Source organism: Talaromyces atroroseus (genome assembly GCF_001907595.1).
Source record: "Talaromyces atroroseus strain IBT 11181 chromosome Unknown scaffold_10, whole genome shotgun sequence".
Classification (NCBI taxonomy): Eukaryota; Fungi; Ascomycota; class Eurotiomycetes; order Eurotiales; family Trichocomaceae; genus Talaromyces; species Talaromyces atroroseus.
Window position 1 is genome coordinate 1,142,117 of NW_017971442.1, and position 15,861 is coordinate 1,157,977.

A 15,861-nucleotide genomic window follows, 5' to 3' on the forward strand; every position below is an offset into this window, starting at 1 on the left:
TGAAACGGCAACTTTTTCTAGTTTAGGAGACTTCACTGCCTTTCAAGATGGGTGAGTTCTCTGTTGTTGATGAAAGTTCAGTTGGTGAAGCCAGGACTGATTTCGAGCAGTCACCAGCACAGGCGACAACATCGTTGCCGATATGATTGCCTCTCGCCCCCCCGAAGAGGTAGTCGAGCATATCGCTGCTCGGGACTCGATCCAGATCACTCACAAGGCAGATGCAGAAGTTTCTGCGCCCTCTAGCGACGACGATGAATTTCCTTCCCCTACCGAAGAGGAACTGTCGTCACTACGGAAAGTCCCTGGTGACCTGTCAACCATAGCTTTTGCTCTATGTCTCGTGGAGTTTGCTGAACGTGCTTCGTACTATGGTGCTTCAACGGTCTTCTCCAACTTCGTTGAGTTCCCTCTCCCGGCAGGTACGACATATCCATAATCTGTTTTCTGGACTTCAACACTAATTCCGTGAACCCAAAATTAAAAGGTGGGAATGGAGCTGGTGCACCTCCAAAAGGTACCCAAGAGACTGCTGGTGCCTTGGGCATGGGTCTTCAAGCCTCCTCAGCTCTTGTCCTCCTCTTCCAGTTCCTTGCCTATCTTGTTCCTATCTTCGGTGGATGGTGGGCTGATGTCAAAGTCGGTCGATACTATGCTATTATCGTTGGTGTCATTATTTGCGGCATTGCACACATCATACAGATCATTGGCGCAATTCCTTCCGTCCTTCAAAAGGGAGCATCTAACGCAGCACCCCCATTTATCCTCGGGTTGCTTATTTTGGCTTTTGGTGCTGGAATATTCAAGCCGAACGTTGCACCTACTATTCTCGACCAGCAAATGAACCACAAGGAGCATGTGAAGACATTGAAAAGCGGTGAAAAGGTTGTGCTTTCCTTTTTGTCTCTTATTCAGTAGACACATTGGCTAAACGAGCAAAAATCTCTTACAGGTCATTGTATCGCCCGAACTCACTGCAACTCGTACCATGCTCATCTTCTATGGCTCGGTCAACGTCGGAGCATTCTATGAGCTTGCCACCACCTACGCTGAGAAGGATGTGGGTTATTGGTTGGCATTCTTGATTTCAGGTATCATATACTTTCTTCTGCCACTTCTTTTGTGGGCCATGTACAAGCGTACCAAGAAGGTACCTCCATCGGGTTCGGAGCTCACTAGTTCGATTAAGATCATGGGTACTGCTCTTAAGAACAGCAAGTTTCGAGTCTGGAGGAAGGATTTCTGGGATTCGGCCAAGCCTTCAGTGCTGGCTGAGCGCGGTATCACAGTCAGCTGGAGTGACCAACTAGTTGACGATGTCAGACGAACCGTGGATGCGTGTCACATCTTTTTCTTCTTCCCCATCTACAACCTGAACGATGGTGGTATCGGCTCTGTACCGACCAACCAGGCTGCTGCTATGGTTACCAATGGAGCCCCCAACGACCTGCTCAACAACTTTAATCCACTGACTATCATCGTCTTTGTGCCTATCCTCAGTTATATCATTTACCCTCTGCTTCACCGATTCAAGATCAAACCGGGACCCATCGACCGAATCACCATTGGTTTCTTTTTCGCCGCTCTCTCCGGTGCCGCTGGTGCTATCGTTCAGTATTATGTGTACAAGACTTCTCCATGTGGACACTACGCTTCAACCTGCGACGAGGTTTCACCAATCTCCGTCTGGTGGCAGATCCCTAACAATGTGCTCAGTGCTATTTCAGAGTGCTTCGCCAATGTCACTGCCTACGAGCTTGCATATTCGCGAGCACCTCCAGCTATGAGAAGTCTTGTTATGGCTATCTTCTTGTTTATGACCGCTCTGTCATCTGCATTGGGAGAGATCCTACTTCCAGTCCAGGTTGACCCCTACTTGGTAAGATATCTTCTACTCCATATATTCCCTTATAGAAACAAAACTGTTTACGATTGACTAACGCGTAAAATAGATTTGGCTGTGGGCAGGACCTGCCATTGTCCTCGCTGTTCAAACCATATGGTTCTACTATTTGTTCTACCCTCTTAACAAAGAGGAATTCCTGACCAGGACAGCCGATGACCTTTACAGCACGGGCGAGAAGTCTGAAACAGAACCCGATGTTGAAAGAACTGTCGAGGAGACCAAAGTCTAGGCAGTTGATCTGGTCAGTCTTGATATAACCTTCAAGGTTTTGGTTAGAGGAGAGCTATCATTAGTGATCTACGCGATTGAGGATGCATCGGATCCATGTGGTTATGATAAGCGTCGCGTTAGTTGCGTTCAAAAGATGATTCTTCCCTGCAAATAATATATCATTTAATTATGCAGATTCAATTTGCTTCAATGTCTTTGTTTTGTAACACATGGCGACGTCCCTGATGGCGAGGTGGCGGCATCTCTGGGGGCGTAGACTTTATTACGTGCACTTACCTAGACACGTAGGTAATACTTTGGTATGGTGGAAGTCCAACCATGTAGGTAGGTACTGACTACATTTGTTTTGCTCCATTGCCCACGTTATTGATGCTATTTCTTTTGGGTAACGCACAGCCATAGCCCCTAACATGTCTATGCCGTTATCTACGGAGAAGAGTCGATATGTGAGATATGTGCAGCGAAGACGAAAAAAATTGAAAATCAGATGTTTATTCTGGCCAGAGATCAATCATCTATAGCACTAATTTGAGAGGCGCCTTCAGCTGCAAATCACGCGAAGAGCTCCCAACATATACAGTTTTTGTATAATTTGTTACAACCCAATTCTGAGACACCACGTCCCAGTTTGAGACATCCCTCCTGGTCAGCGCCACTTTGAACTGCTTCGTTTCTTGGGGGTAGAACGAGATACGATCGAAGCCACGTAGGACAACTTTCGGATCATCGGGGCCACCAAGGGATACGTACTGGTTGCACAAGAGGATCTTTCTTAGTAACGAACGTGTTTGAGACCAGTTAGAAGAAGGAAAAAGAAGTACTTACGAGCTGAGGCACCTCGTCGCCCGACACAGACCCGGTATTAGTGATATTCGCCGTGACAATGGCTACCTCGTCATAGAGACCTGGGTTTCCTCCCGGTGCCCCCCCTGCCGGGTGCAAGGGCTGCGCAGCACCGGAGGTAGCATTCGGGGGCAGATATTTGTCTGCCGCCATCCCATAATCAGGATCAGCTGATGCACGCGCTGGATCGGTGGTGTTCAGCCATGGGTAGAGGAACAGTGGGATTCGCAGGATACCCGTGGGGAAGAGATAATCCGACCAGTTCTTGCTGTAATTCCCAGCTGTTGCCGGCGCAGGACTAGTAAATCCTGTCGTTGGCTTGTATGGGTCTGCGTGAACACTCTCAACATGCAAGTCTGAGTACTCGAAGGTTGTATAGCTGAGTCCGAACCCGAATTCGTACACTGGGGTTATATTCACTTTGTCAAAGCCACGGTAGTCGATGAATATGCCTTCCGTGAAGTCGATTTGCGGCGCATGGATGCCATTGTTAGGGGTGTATAGAACGTCGGTGCTGTAATCAGTGCGACTTTTCCCCCATGTAAATGGGGTTTTGCCACCGGGGTTGACGCGGCCGTACAGGATATCTGCGATGGAATTGCCAGTCTCTTGGCCGGGCATGCCTGCCCAGAGTATTGCGGTGACATTGGGGTTCTCGTACCAATCGCCAACCAGGACGGGGCCACCGCTATGGATAACCACAATGGTGTTGTTGTTTTCCGCAGCGACGTTGCGGATAAGCTCGTCGCCGTCTTTCCAGAGGGTCAAGTTGTTACGGTCTCCTTCGTTGCCGTCAACTGAGATGAAATTCTCGCCGGAGTCGGAGTTGACGAAAACAAGAGACACGTCGGCTTGAGAGGCCAGGGCTTGGATTTTGTCGTAAGCCCAGTCATCCGTGACGGAGTCGACGATACCAGCGCCTTTGGACAGAATCTCCTCTTTGATAGCCTCTTCGGGAGTCACGAGGTATGGGAAACTGCTCGTACCACTTCCCCAGCCGCTGGCGAGAGTGCCATTGTCACAGCCATGATCACCACAGCCATTTGCACCGAGGGGATCCGCACGGGCGTCTGATCCAAAGATTGCGGTGAAATTCTCCAATCCGGTGAGAGGAAGCACACCTGCTGCGTTCTTTAGGAGAACGGTGCTGGCGGCTCCAATGCCACGGATCAGTGCAGCATGATTGCCGCGTACATCAACACGCTCGTTGACACGGCCAACACCGTACTCGGGTCCAACAACTGCATGTATGGGACCATATGTATCGCGAGTCCATGAGTTGAAGTTCACAGGTACCTGATGACGATCACGGCCTACCTTGTAGAAGGCGGCCATGATGCGAATGGCCATGTCGTCGAGGCGGTAGCTAGGAACTGTTCCGTTCACCACGGAGATGGTCAGATTCGTTCCCCAGTAGGAATCACCTGTATCGAACGCAGTGTCACCGGGCATGGACATGTCCAATCCAGCCAAGGTACTGCTCACTCCAGAAGTGTGGGCTCCCCAATCGCTCATCACGAATCCCTGGAAATCGAGTTCCCCCTTCAGCAGGTTGTTCAACGTGTAGCTATTCGCGCATGCATAGCTGTTGTTGACTTGATTGTACGAACACATGACAGAGCCCACTCCGGCGCGCACAGCATCGGCGAACGGCCTTGCAGAAAAGAAGGAAGAAGATTAGTTGATTGCGATCCATTCAACACAGACAGAAATGATTGCACATACCATAAGTACAACTCGTGCAACGTCTTGTCGTCAATGTTACTGCTTGCACTAGCAGAAATATTATAGCCGTAACCCTTCGCTTCGCCCACCAGTCGAAAATGCTCTTGTTCGTTGAGAATGTAATGCTTCGCGCACGCAATCACACCCGCATCCTGTATTCCCTTGATCGTTTCGGCCATGAGCACACCGGTGAGCATGGGATCAGGGCTGAATCCTTCCCAGTTCCGGCCGCCCTCTGGCGTTCGACCCAAGGGGCCAGCTACGGGGCCAAGTTGGATATCGGCGCCTTTGGCACCAAATTCTTTGCCCATTGCCTGCCCGCGGAGATGGGCAAGTGATCGGTCCCAGGTTGCGGCGACATTGACGCCGGCTGGGAAGACGGAATTATAGTCACCTTGAAAAATGATGATGATCAGCTTGTGGATTATCTTTGTTCTGAATTGTGGAAGAAATACTTACTAAATCTCACGCCTAACGGACCATCTTGCAGACACAGTCCGCGAAACCCGAGACGTGGAATGGAGCCTGTTTCCCCGACACATGCGCCTTCCATCCACCTTGAAGCAGACAGTCAGTTTGGATTTTCCTCTTCTTGATCAAAAGCACAGGAGGTATTGATTACCCGGTTCCAGTAGTCAAATTGACCTTTTCCGCAAGAGTCAGCTTGCTTACAAAATCTCTGGCTTTTTCGTATGCATCTGCCCAGTCTCCTTTTCCCTCGCCCCATGGAGAGGGATAGGATGGAGGAGAGTATGCTTCACCATCCTGCCTTGTATCAGATAGGTATATAGACAGGTATATAGAGAGAGTAAATTGCAAATACCTGTCCTGCAGCAACTGCCGAGGTCAATAATGATGCTGTCCACCAGAGAGCACGCATTTTCTCTCTCCCTTATCTATTGGAAAATGGAACAGAAAATGGACAAAGTGAGTAGTGAATCAATCACCCATAGCGTTGTGCCCTTGTACATATATGCGGGCTAGCCTTAGTTCTACAGGGCATTGCGTGCCTTGCATTAAAGTATGTTTTTGTATCCACCGGTATTTCTCCTTGCTTCTGATTTCACGTGTTTTGTTTATTCCTTAAACTATCTAATTGTCGACGAATGGTTATCCCTTCCTTCCAAGTCTATAGTTCCGGCTAATTAGATGGATCTAGGAGTGCGCGCGGATAAGTCAATATCTGCACACGTTCTCGAAAAACGTTCCATATACTTTGTTAAGATCACTCCGTGCTGCTGAGAATATAACTAGATACAACCAGCGCAAGGTTGGCAGCAGGCTAATATTCAGATCTGACAATCCAAGAAATTGCCGGTCATACCTTGCTGATAATAAACAACGCCAAAAATACGCCTACCACCTTTTCAGGAGTCTGTTTGGATGTATCTAGGGCTAGGTATGTTTTCCTGGCCAATGACGAGCGCCGATTGGGAATGCTAGTCAAGCCCTAACCCTAACACTGCCCTTGTTGATGGATGGCATCACGAAGAATGTGACGCATATAACTGTCTATGAATTGGCTCTGCCTTATCCAAATTGCGGGCTTGTCAAGACATGGAAAGCTATAGGGAAACTATGTGACTGGCTGAGAAGTGACTTCTCATTTACTTCTTACTGTACTTAAACTAGATCAATACTTTGTCGAAATACGTAGTGCACTGTGCAAGAGTTATACGAGTCCCACCATCTGCAAAGCCCTCTCCCACAAACGCAATTCATTCTCAGCATCATACATCTGGCGAACCCACCCAACACCAAAAGCATCATTATCTTCCGGCCCCCCGTTTTGCCTCTTCACAATCCTCCAAGTACCTCCCCCCTTTGTCCTCCCACTCCTTCCCAACAGCCGCGATTACGCTCGTCGCAGCTCCCTGCTCGGCAGATTTCACAATCTTGAGCAGCGCCTCATTCTTGAGAAGCTCGGCTACCCACTCGGGGGCCCATGTGCCTGCCAATATTGGTGCTGACGCCGCCAGGGTGAAGGCTTGTGGCGTGAAGACCCCTGTCGCGGTAGCGTCGGTCAATCTCGTTGGACATGTATATGCTAGCCAGCTTTGCGTTGGCATATGCTGCCATGGCATCATATCCGTGCTTTTGCAGGTCGATGTTGTCATTATCCTCAAGACGGGCCGCACGTTGAGCACACGATGAGACATTGACGACTCTAGAGTTGAAACTGGGAGTCACGCTGGCCAGCAGAGCAGGCTTCAAGAGTTGGAAGAGAAGGAAATGCCCAAGGTAATTTGTGGCAAAGTGAATTTCGTAATGATCCTCGGTTAGGGTAAGCTCTTGAATGCCCATGACGCCGGCAGTGTTGATCAAGATATTGACTTGGTTGTTTGATTGCTCGAGAATTTGACTCGCTGCTCTTCGGATGCTGGCAAAGGAGGTGTTGTCCATTTCGATCAGGGAGACTCGGCCTGGGTTCCAGGATTTGGCTTAGAGCTGTCTTGCCTTTGTCGAGGCTGCGAGCAGTTAGGAACAAGGTGGCGCCAGTAGCGGACAGGGCTCGTGCGGTCTCCAGGCCAATGCCAGAAGTCGCGCCGGTGATTACGATTACTTTTCCGGTGAGTTTTCCCTCGAGGTTTTCATCGCGAATGATTTGAAGGGCGGTTGGGCGGGCGTCCCCGGGGCCTTGAGGAGTGGCGTGGGCTGCAGCGTAGCGAGACATTTATTAGTATTCTCAAGCTTGTAATCGTAGAATGGTTGATGCTGTTGACCTGAAAGAAGGGGGTGAACATCAACGTATTTATATGTGGCTACGAGCAGTGCTGGCAGACTTAGGGCTTGTGTCCGCCAGCGGCCGGATGTTGCGGCCGCCATCTCCGTCTCCTCAATCCCTCATCTTCGCCTACTCTGAAAGATTTGTAGAATCCGCATTACATCATGGCTAGAGATGGCAGCCTGACCCAGGCAGCAAAAGTGTGCAGATCATGCAAGATACGGAAGAGGAAATGCAACAAGGCCATTCCCAAGTGCTCATCGTGTTCGAGGTAACCTGATAATAGACCGTCTCGCCCAATGCAGCCAATCTATTTCAACAAATAGGAGGAACCTCTCACGCCAATACGACTTGGAGACCGATATTCTAGACATCAACAACAACTACCACAACGATAGCCAACCAAATAATGCACAGTCAATCGAGTATTCAACCATATTATTCCTCGACCCCGAACTATTTGCCCATGGCCCCGTGGAACTCCATCAAACCAACAAGTACGCACCTCCACCGCATATTCTCCAGCTACTAGGAGACACAGACGCCAAATTCTTCACGCACATACACCCATGGATGCCTATCATATCCAAAAAGCGATTCTACGAACACTATCTGACGTCTCCCATCCATTCTACACCGGAAATTGTCCTCCTCCTGCTACTCGCCATCAAGCTCATCACGAATCTCCCTCTCCGCAATCCGCGGACGGAATTGTACCATGCCGTCAAGCATTTCCATCTTCAAGTAGAGGGTTCCAGCACCCTTTCGATCCAGACCTTGCAAGCCGGGGTTCTGCTGGCTCTGTACGAGCTGGGCCATGGCATCTATCCCGCTGCGATTTTGGGCATTGGTGCTTGCCCGCGATATGCGCATGCCATGGGGGTGAGTGTTGGTCGGACCGTGGTGGGTGCGAGGAAAGTCTTGACGTTGGTTGAGGTCGAGGAGAGGAGGAGAGTGTGGTGGGCTATTGTGATTTTTGGACCGGTCTGGCCTTCTCTGTCATAAACCTGTAGAGTATGAACTGATTCTGAAAGATAGTTCCGTAAACATCGGCTGCCCCGGGCGGCCCTTTGTGACCAAGTCGCCAAACTTGAATGACCTTTTACCAGCAGATGACGCAGCGTGGGATGAGGGGGTATCTTCTTTTGAGTCCTTTGCTTCAATAGTCACTTAGTTGAAGCTTCCAATGCTGACATTAACAGATTGTCCGACCAGAAGACTCTTTCCCGCTATTCGACACCCATGACCAGCCACATGAGCAAATTCGCGCTCTTGTGTCAGGCCGCGATGCTGCTGGGCCAGGTCTTGCAGCATGTCTCTTCTTCTCTCCCTAGCAACTCCGGCAATAGGTCTGAGAATGCAGAGGTAAACGACGACATCCGGATCCAACTAGACCGCACGCTCCAATCCATCCTTGCAGCTGCGCTGGACGTGGACTCGCCGGACTACGATCAAATAGCGTTTGTTTACAGGTGTTTGTCCTCGTTAGTTATGTCATAAGTTTCTCTGCGTTAACAGCATGATTACAGCGCTCTCCTCGCCCTTCACGCACCGTGGCTTTCCACATCGTCCACCAACACCGTACGCACTACCCGCGCGAGACAAGTCATCGAGCAAATCACTCTCCGCATAGAAACGAACCTAATCGAGAAACTATGCTTCCTCGGCCGCGATCCAGAGGATCTTTCGCCATGGGGGATCTTCTTTGCGTACCGGGTGTGCGTGGACCGCATATCTTCGTCGTCGTCGCCTCCCGAGTCTGAGAGCGGCTTTTGGGACGATTGGTTGTAGGTGGAAAGTAGCCGGTATGTTTTGTTTATCATTCATCTACGAATAGTCTACTGATGGCTTGTGAACCGTGGTGTGGTCGCTGTGTACGTCCAACTCCTCGAGGCGCGGGAAGCGATGACGCTGAGGGTGTAGTTGGTTAGGGCTAGGGCTAGGGCTAACTACCATTATCATTGTTGGCCTCTCCAAAACTCTTGTATTGTAACAGTTTTGGGAGCCATGTGTTGAGATTACACAATCAGCGAGCTAATGCAGTGCAGACACGTAATTATCCGAGCAATAAAGCAGGACTGCGTTGAAACTTAAGAGTAACTTGTTCTCTCCAGCCTGATTAGCCCGGACTAACGTCATGCATGGCGCACGCTAGGGAGTTCTACGTTACAGTCAAGAGGCGGGGTAGGAAGGAAAGAGAAAGAAGAAATAAATCTATTATCAATGCACAATAAGAATAAGAATAAGATCAAGGAGCAAAACCTCCAGCATGAGATGGGTATCTCTAAGAAACGAAGAACTCAAAACGCCACAAAATGGCTCAGGCTTGAACAAAGGAAAAATAGGTATATATAGTAAAACGATGAGCCGTAACCATGCAAATGCAAATGCAATGAAGCCGGTCCTGTAGTATGATTCTTTTTAAAATGATTGTCTACACGGTAGACTGTCGTCGAGATGAATTGCGAGAGGGTCGCAAGATCGATTCGCAGTTTGCATCAAACCGCATATCCCACAAGCGAATGCTGTTCATCAGTTTTTCGGTATCTTGCAATTTTCGGTCGCGTCCAAAGATGGACTCGACAAACTCGCAGCCGGCATTGCGGCCCATGGATACGGGGGCGCCTCGGCCGCTTTCACGTTTGGCGGCCTTCCACATGAAGTGCTCGCAATCCTTCAGCAGCACTTTGAAGCGCGTCCACAGCCGATCGCCACTGTCGAGGAAATCTTCGAGCAGCTCGCGGGACTCCGGGCGGCGCACACGATCGATACACTCATCGGCTCGCTTGACCTTGCCGGCCAGTTTGATTAGGAGCAGCCATAGCTCGCCGGCCACGTCGGCCATCGGGGTCGAGGCGCCATGGTAGTAAACAGTCCAGTCGTAGATCCACTTTCCCAGCGAGTTGGCGTCAAAGACACTCCCGAGAAGCATGATTGGAGCCTCGGTCGGATCCCAGTTCTTGATGGAGTAGCCGCTGGGGATACCGGCCTCGGCGGCCTCGGCCTCGGTGGCTTTGCGGGGAGACTTGGGCGGCGGCACGCTCACCTTGGGCTTGGGAGGCGTTGTTCGGGTGGAAGTGGACGCACGACGGGCTCGGGAGCGTTTCACGTCTTCTTCATAGATGGGGGGAGGAACCTGGGCAGAAGCAAAAGAGTGAGGATCAGTTTTGCGGTACGAATAAGGTCGCTGGAAGCGGACGCTTTTAGGCTCGCGGCAGATGTAGGCCGGCTCATCGTCAGCGTCGTCAACCACATCAATAATGATAGGTCGTTTCGGCATACGCGAGGGACGGATGTAATCGTAACCAAAACCAAAGCCAGGATCCGGCATGGAAGCACGGTGTTTCCTCTTGTTGTGACCAAAAGACGCACTTACATTGTCGTGCTTGTTATTGCTGCTGCTGGTGTTATTGATGTTGATGTTGCGGGACGAGGCATATTCTGGCACAGGATCGTGGTAGTGGGCGTAGGCCGAGTACCATCCGGACTCCCTGGGCGATGCATAGCTGGCTTTGCGCGAGTGACGCCTGGCGGGGTTGCGCGGCGAGGCATTGGCGTGCGGCGAGGCGTAGAAGGACTGGTAGTAGGGCGATGCTGGAGGCGAGGTGGTGTAGTCGTATGCAGGCCAGCCGCGCGGAGGACTGGAGTGGTGATACATTATGGTATGGGAGGCGCAAGCATGAACTCGGAAATCAACAATGCAAACAAAAACAAACGCTCAAAGAGAAAAAGAAAAGAAAACAGGTATATTGTACAGGATATCTAGCGAGACTCAGATCCAAACAAACAGCAATGATGGGGTAGGACCGTCACCGGGGTATGGGTTTCGGTCGGGGAGAGGAGAGGAGAGAGGCGTGTCTTGACAGCACGGGCATTTGAGCGTTGGGGCAGGCAAACTTGGGCGTGGAAGAAGCTGGATCGCGGGAGAAGGAGCCAGAACAGTCGCGAGGATGTTGAACTGGCCGTCCGTTCAAGCGTGCTGAGTCGAGATGCGCAGTTGTTGTGGTGGTGGTGGTGGTGGTAAAAGCCCGTGGCTGGGTGAGAAGAAGAAGAGAGCGAAGGACGGACGGGGCCGTTGGGTTTTATTTGCCTGCAAGGAACACGCGTACCGTCACAAAACGGTAACATGGTAATCTATCCTTTCAGCCCAAGATGTGATTCTCCTCTCTCTCTCTCTCTCTCTCTCTTACGCGCCGAATCAACGTCGCTTTTGGCCCTCGCATTCTTCCTTGCACTGATCCATTCATTCCACATGGACTGAGCCTACGCAGAGTCATTCCCAGGAGGCTGAAAAGAGTTCTATCTATTTCCACTGCTGTCTACATATGTTCTTTCTCGCTCGGAATCTCGCTTAGAGCACGTACCAGGTGAAAAATTTCTTCTCATCGCACAGATCAGCCATAGTTACTATCTAGTTAGTAGCGCTGGTATTCTAACTCGTTAGTTATCTACGTAGTTAGTTAAGTTATAACTGCCATATTATTAATATGCTCCCGTGTCTCGCCTCCAGGCCACGGAGTAACTATTATTCTCTTTGGACTCTTATTTCGATAGTCGCGAGGCTGTGCTACGTCGCCTCCCCCTTGAACCCCCGTTGGATTTACTTGATTTGTATAGAGCATGTAGACTGAAACCCCAAAAAGAAAGGAGAGCCGGCTGTCGGGACTTAACCAGAAGAAATGACTGTTTCATGACTTTCAGCCTGCCTGCGAGATTGACTCTGACTCACATGCAAGATCTCATTCTCACTCTGCTGGCGGTCACAGCCAGACAGAATCGAGAAGATGAATCCAAATTCGCCATTCGTCAGCATTTCCGCTCGCCGGCCAATCAATCTGAGCAGCAGAGTCGACAGTCGGGCTTGCTGCGACGGGCTAAAAGCGTAGGCAGCCCCCATTACTGAGGCAGCAGGCCAATGGCAGCCCGGCATTAGGCGCGCATGTATGTCCGTCACATCTTTTTCCTCCCCTATTCTTTTCTATATTCAGCTGAGCGTCGTGACTGCGCTGCAGCGTCGATCGTGCACGTTTTGTTCTATTTCCTACTCCGGCGCGCGCCGTTTGTTTGGTATGCAACTAACTTCCCGGCGAGCCGCCCGGGAAGTTTCATCCATGACCCAAATTCTGGCTCTACGTCCTCTCCTACCAGTCCTGAATGTACAGGTACAGAGCACGCTGAACTGTCGTGGCTGTGGCGTTGGGCGCTGCAAAGCTCACCCTGCCTGACCGCCTCGCGACAGTCGTTGAACTCTATCTGAATCTATCGTGCAGATGCGCCATTCTTTGCATTACTCGTGTCCTCTCATACTCATCATCTTCTTAATCTCTCTCGTCAACTCACCGACTATTCGCGTAATTGTGCGCCTGTTTAACTTTAACATGGTCCATAGCGAGTCAGACAGATGAATGGAGGATTATCCATATTGGGCACGAACCGAACGTTCCTGCTCGGTTAGGGTTAGGGTTGTCTCGTGACACGCCCGAAAAGGAAAAAACTACCATCTTCCCTGTTAATAATGTTAATATCTTAACATCCCTTACCTCTTGTTACTATCTGCTGCATTTTTAATTTCATTTTCAAGTTCGAATTTCGAATGTGCGTCTGGACTGTGCGAGTCCGGTGGGCTCTCATGCATGCTTGTTTGTATGCATCGTAAATACTAAACCATGCATAAGCATCCATTGGCCTCTAGCCTGCATATTCGTTATCCATAAAAGCAAGGCTTTTGGATATACAATATTCACAAAGGGTCTGCCTGCTTCTGTAGACGTGCATACATAGGGCCGCCATGAAAAACCGGTTTGTGATGTCAATTTCGGCCTTCTAGCGTGATCTAGCCTGGTATTAAGTAGTAGTGCTAACCATAATCCTAGAGACCGCTGAAGGGCCTTCTAACGCTTAATATATTTAATCTAATTTACCCCTCCGTGCTGCCTGATCAAAGGCTCAGCCCGTCTCGTCGTACCGTTTTCACCATCAGAAATGGTTAAATGGCTGCAGCCTACGTATTTAGGTCGCTGGTGGCTCAAGCATATTGAAATATATCAGCATCAGAATTGATCTGTATATGTATTACATGTTACAATACTGGAATTCTCCCTGTTGGGCGTTCATGCAGCACACTCGACATTAGGCTGTCATGCTTCAGCGCAAAACCGCAGTTATCAACGTTCAATGCCTTATCGTATTTCCAAACGGTAACGGCGTAGGAGAATAAATATATTTAGGACATGTATATGTATATATTTTCCTAAACAGGAAGGACCTACATTCTATTCTAGATAGACAGTCCAGGCTTGTACTGCGTCAAAACCTGCACAATCTCCCCCCAAGCCCTCTTCTGCAGCCTCTCCCACTCCTCGGCCGTCAGTCCAGGCGACAAATCGTCGAACCGATCATTCATCCACATCCTCCCATTCGCTTCCTCGCCCAGCGTCAACCCGGACACGAGCACCCGACTCCCCTGCTCCGCCGTCCTGGCAACCACCGCATTGAAAAACTTCATTGATAAGCGCAAGCCAAACGAGAAATGCCGGCCTAGATCTGTCTTGGTCTGGTTCGGACAGCACGCTAGGAGGATTGGTGTAGAACCGGAAGAAGATCCAGGCAATTTGCCCTGGCTCCCACCGAGAGACTCTACCAGTCCCTGGAGCACAAACATGAGCAGCAGCTTGGGCTCGCAGTACCCGGATTCCATAGTCCAGCGATCCGCACGATTAAAGTATTCTAGAACCTTTAGATCTCCAGCAGCAGGAGCAGCAGCAGGAGTATCCGGCTCCAGCATAGGCGCAAGCTGCTGGCTAGTCACATTGCAGTAGCCGCACGACCCAACGAACTCGAGTATACTTCCTGGCGTCCGCTTAAGCAGCGGTAGCAACTCGATAGCTAGCAGGGCAGCAGACAGGACATTAACTTTGAGCGCCATCTCCCAGCTGCCCGGGACGCCTTTCTCGGTTGTCGTTTCGTACGCTGGCATCGCGACGCCCGCGCTGAGCAGGACGCAGTCTAGCGTCGGCGTGGAGGCTTTGACTGCGTCGGCGAAGGCGCACACAGAGCGGAAAGAAGCGTATTCAATCTCGAAAATATCAATGCGTGCCCTATCCAGGGTCGGCACTTGTGCGAGAATCTTGTCTCGTGTGGCTTCGCCTTTGGCTATTGTGCGAGTGCCCAGGATGAGTCTTTGCGGGTTGCGAGCGGCGATTTTCAGGGCGGCTTGGTAGCCCTGGGATTGTTGGATCAATTTAAAAAAAAAATAAAATAAAATAAATAATTCGAAGAGAAGAAATTAACTTACAACTCCCGTGTTACATCCAGTCACAAGCACGGTTTTCCCATCGAATGTTTTGCTGGTTTCGGCTGGCGGGTTGCGAGCGCCGCGAAACATGTATAAGGGCGAGACTTTTGCATGGGGGTCGTTGAATTGTACCATTGTGACGAGCCTTATATATAAGTGAGGAAGGAGGAAATGTGTATATTAGTGAAGAATACAAGACTCCAAAGTCTTTGGTGGATTTGAGTCCTTTTGTTCGTCCTTCGGTGATTCGGTGATTCGCATTCGGTGTTCTGTTCGGTGTTGGTCTGGTCTACGAGGACATAAGACAAATTCAAGGTTGATGATCTATGGAAGTGCCGAATATGTCTAGTACAAGATCTCTGACTCTAGATCATTGACCAGGTAAGTATACAGCATACAGCATACAGCATATCGGTATATCGGTATATATGTATACGGGTTATGTTAGGTTAGGGCTAGAACTGCCTGCTAGGCATACATAAAGAAAGAGTGTATAATACACCACGACGATCTATCATGACTTATAGTATTATATCTTCACAGTAAATATAAAAGAACATAAATTGAATCGAGACATGCTATTCTATAGCCCGCTGATCAATCCAGCTGTTCCTGCGACGGGCGGTTGACTATCATGAAATATAACATATCCTGCTCAATTAGTACTTCCATTCAAGCATATAAATATATACTTCTTGGAAAATCTTCTTCGCGCCTGATAGCTAGTACCAAGAGCATGTTCAAGGCAGTCCCTGAAAAGCCTCCATTGCTATTTTTGCTTGGATATTTGTATTTTGTGTTCGATGTGATTCTCGGTATGGAGATGAGAGAGAGCTTCCTGAGTTCAGGCTGAGGTGTCCGCTCTTTATATACATCGTATTAAATGGAAAAAGTAAGTATGCAGATGCACCCAGTCAGTATCGCCACGGGATCACCGCTGCTCGCCGGATGGTTTGGATCCGCGTAGCTAGAGAGTGAAACTCCTCGACAAAGATAGTTTAAGATGCGAGACCGATGCCAGACCCCACGCCTCGAGAGATCCTTCTACCAAGACCGCCTTTTTGATCTGTGCTGGATTTTTTTCTCCCGAAAGGCGGCTGGCAGGAGCATGGTATCATAGGTGGTATACCGGGAGAA

At 49.8% G+C, this 15,861-nt stretch overlaps 6 protein-coding genes across 6 annotated transcripts; 2 read left to right on the forward strand and 4 right to left on the reverse strand.

Moving 5' to 3' along the window:
• Positions 1–47: 47 nt before the first annotated feature.
• On the forward strand, positions 48–2,135 carry UA08_07194 (hypothetical protein; the record flags this gene model as incomplete). Its single annotated transcript, XM_020262109.1, has 5 exons — positions 48–51; positions 111–422; positions 488–885; positions 953–1,879; positions 1,953–2,135. 5 exons carry the CDS (start codon positions 48–50, stop codon positions 2,133–2,135), a joined length of 1,824 nt encoding a protein of 607 aa, XP_020117956.1.
• A 517-nt stretch (positions 2,136–2,652) lies between these two features.
• UA08_07195 (putative beta-glucosidase A) lies at positions 2,653–5,585 on the reverse strand (the record flags this gene model as incomplete). The annotated part of the gene is made up of 6 exons (XM_020262110.1): positions 2,653–2,886; positions 2,963–4,634; positions 4,706–5,075; positions 5,165–5,262; positions 5,328–5,470; positions 5,529–5,585. 6 exons carry the CDS (start codon positions 5,583–5,585, stop codon positions 2,653–2,655), a joined length of 2,574 nt encoding a protein of 857 aa, XP_020117955.1.
• A 1,028-nt stretch (positions 5,586–6,613) lies between these two features.
• On the reverse strand, positions 6,614–7,108 carry UA08_07196 (hypothetical protein; the record flags this gene model as incomplete). The annotated part of the gene is made up of 1 exon (XM_020262111.1): positions 6,614–7,108. The coding sequence occupies one exon, from the start codon at positions 7,106–7,108 to the stop codon at positions 6,614–6,616; it is 495 nt and encodes a 164-aa protein (XP_020117954.1).
• Positions 7,109–7,594: 486 nt separating this feature from the next.
• Positions 7,595–9,221, forward strand: UA08_07197 (hypothetical protein; the record flags this gene model as incomplete). The annotated part of the gene is made up of 4 exons (XM_020262112.1): positions 7,595–7,701; positions 7,757–8,312; positions 8,646–8,914; positions 8,960–9,221. 4 exons carry the CDS (start codon positions 7,595–7,597, stop codon positions 9,219–9,221), a joined length of 1,194 nt encoding a protein of 397 aa, XP_020117800.1.
• Positions 9,222–9,864: 643 nt separating this feature from the next.
• On the reverse strand, positions 9,865–11,088 carry UA08_07198 (hypothetical protein; the record flags this gene model as incomplete). The annotated part of the gene is made up of 1 exon (XM_020262113.1): positions 9,865–11,088. The coding sequence occupies one exon, from the start codon at positions 11,086–11,088 to the stop codon at positions 9,865–9,867; it is 1,224 nt and encodes a 407-aa protein (XP_020117799.1).
• Positions 11,089–13,707: 2,619 nt separating this feature from the next.
• Positions 13,708–14,859, reverse strand: UA08_07199 (hypothetical protein; the record flags this gene model as incomplete). Its single annotated transcript, XM_020262115.1, has 2 exons — positions 13,708–14,652; positions 14,725–14,859. 2 exons carry the CDS (start codon positions 14,857–14,859, stop codon positions 13,708–13,710), a joined length of 1,080 nt encoding a protein of 359 aa, XP_020117596.1.
• Positions 14,860–15,861: the final 1,002 nt, after the last annotated feature.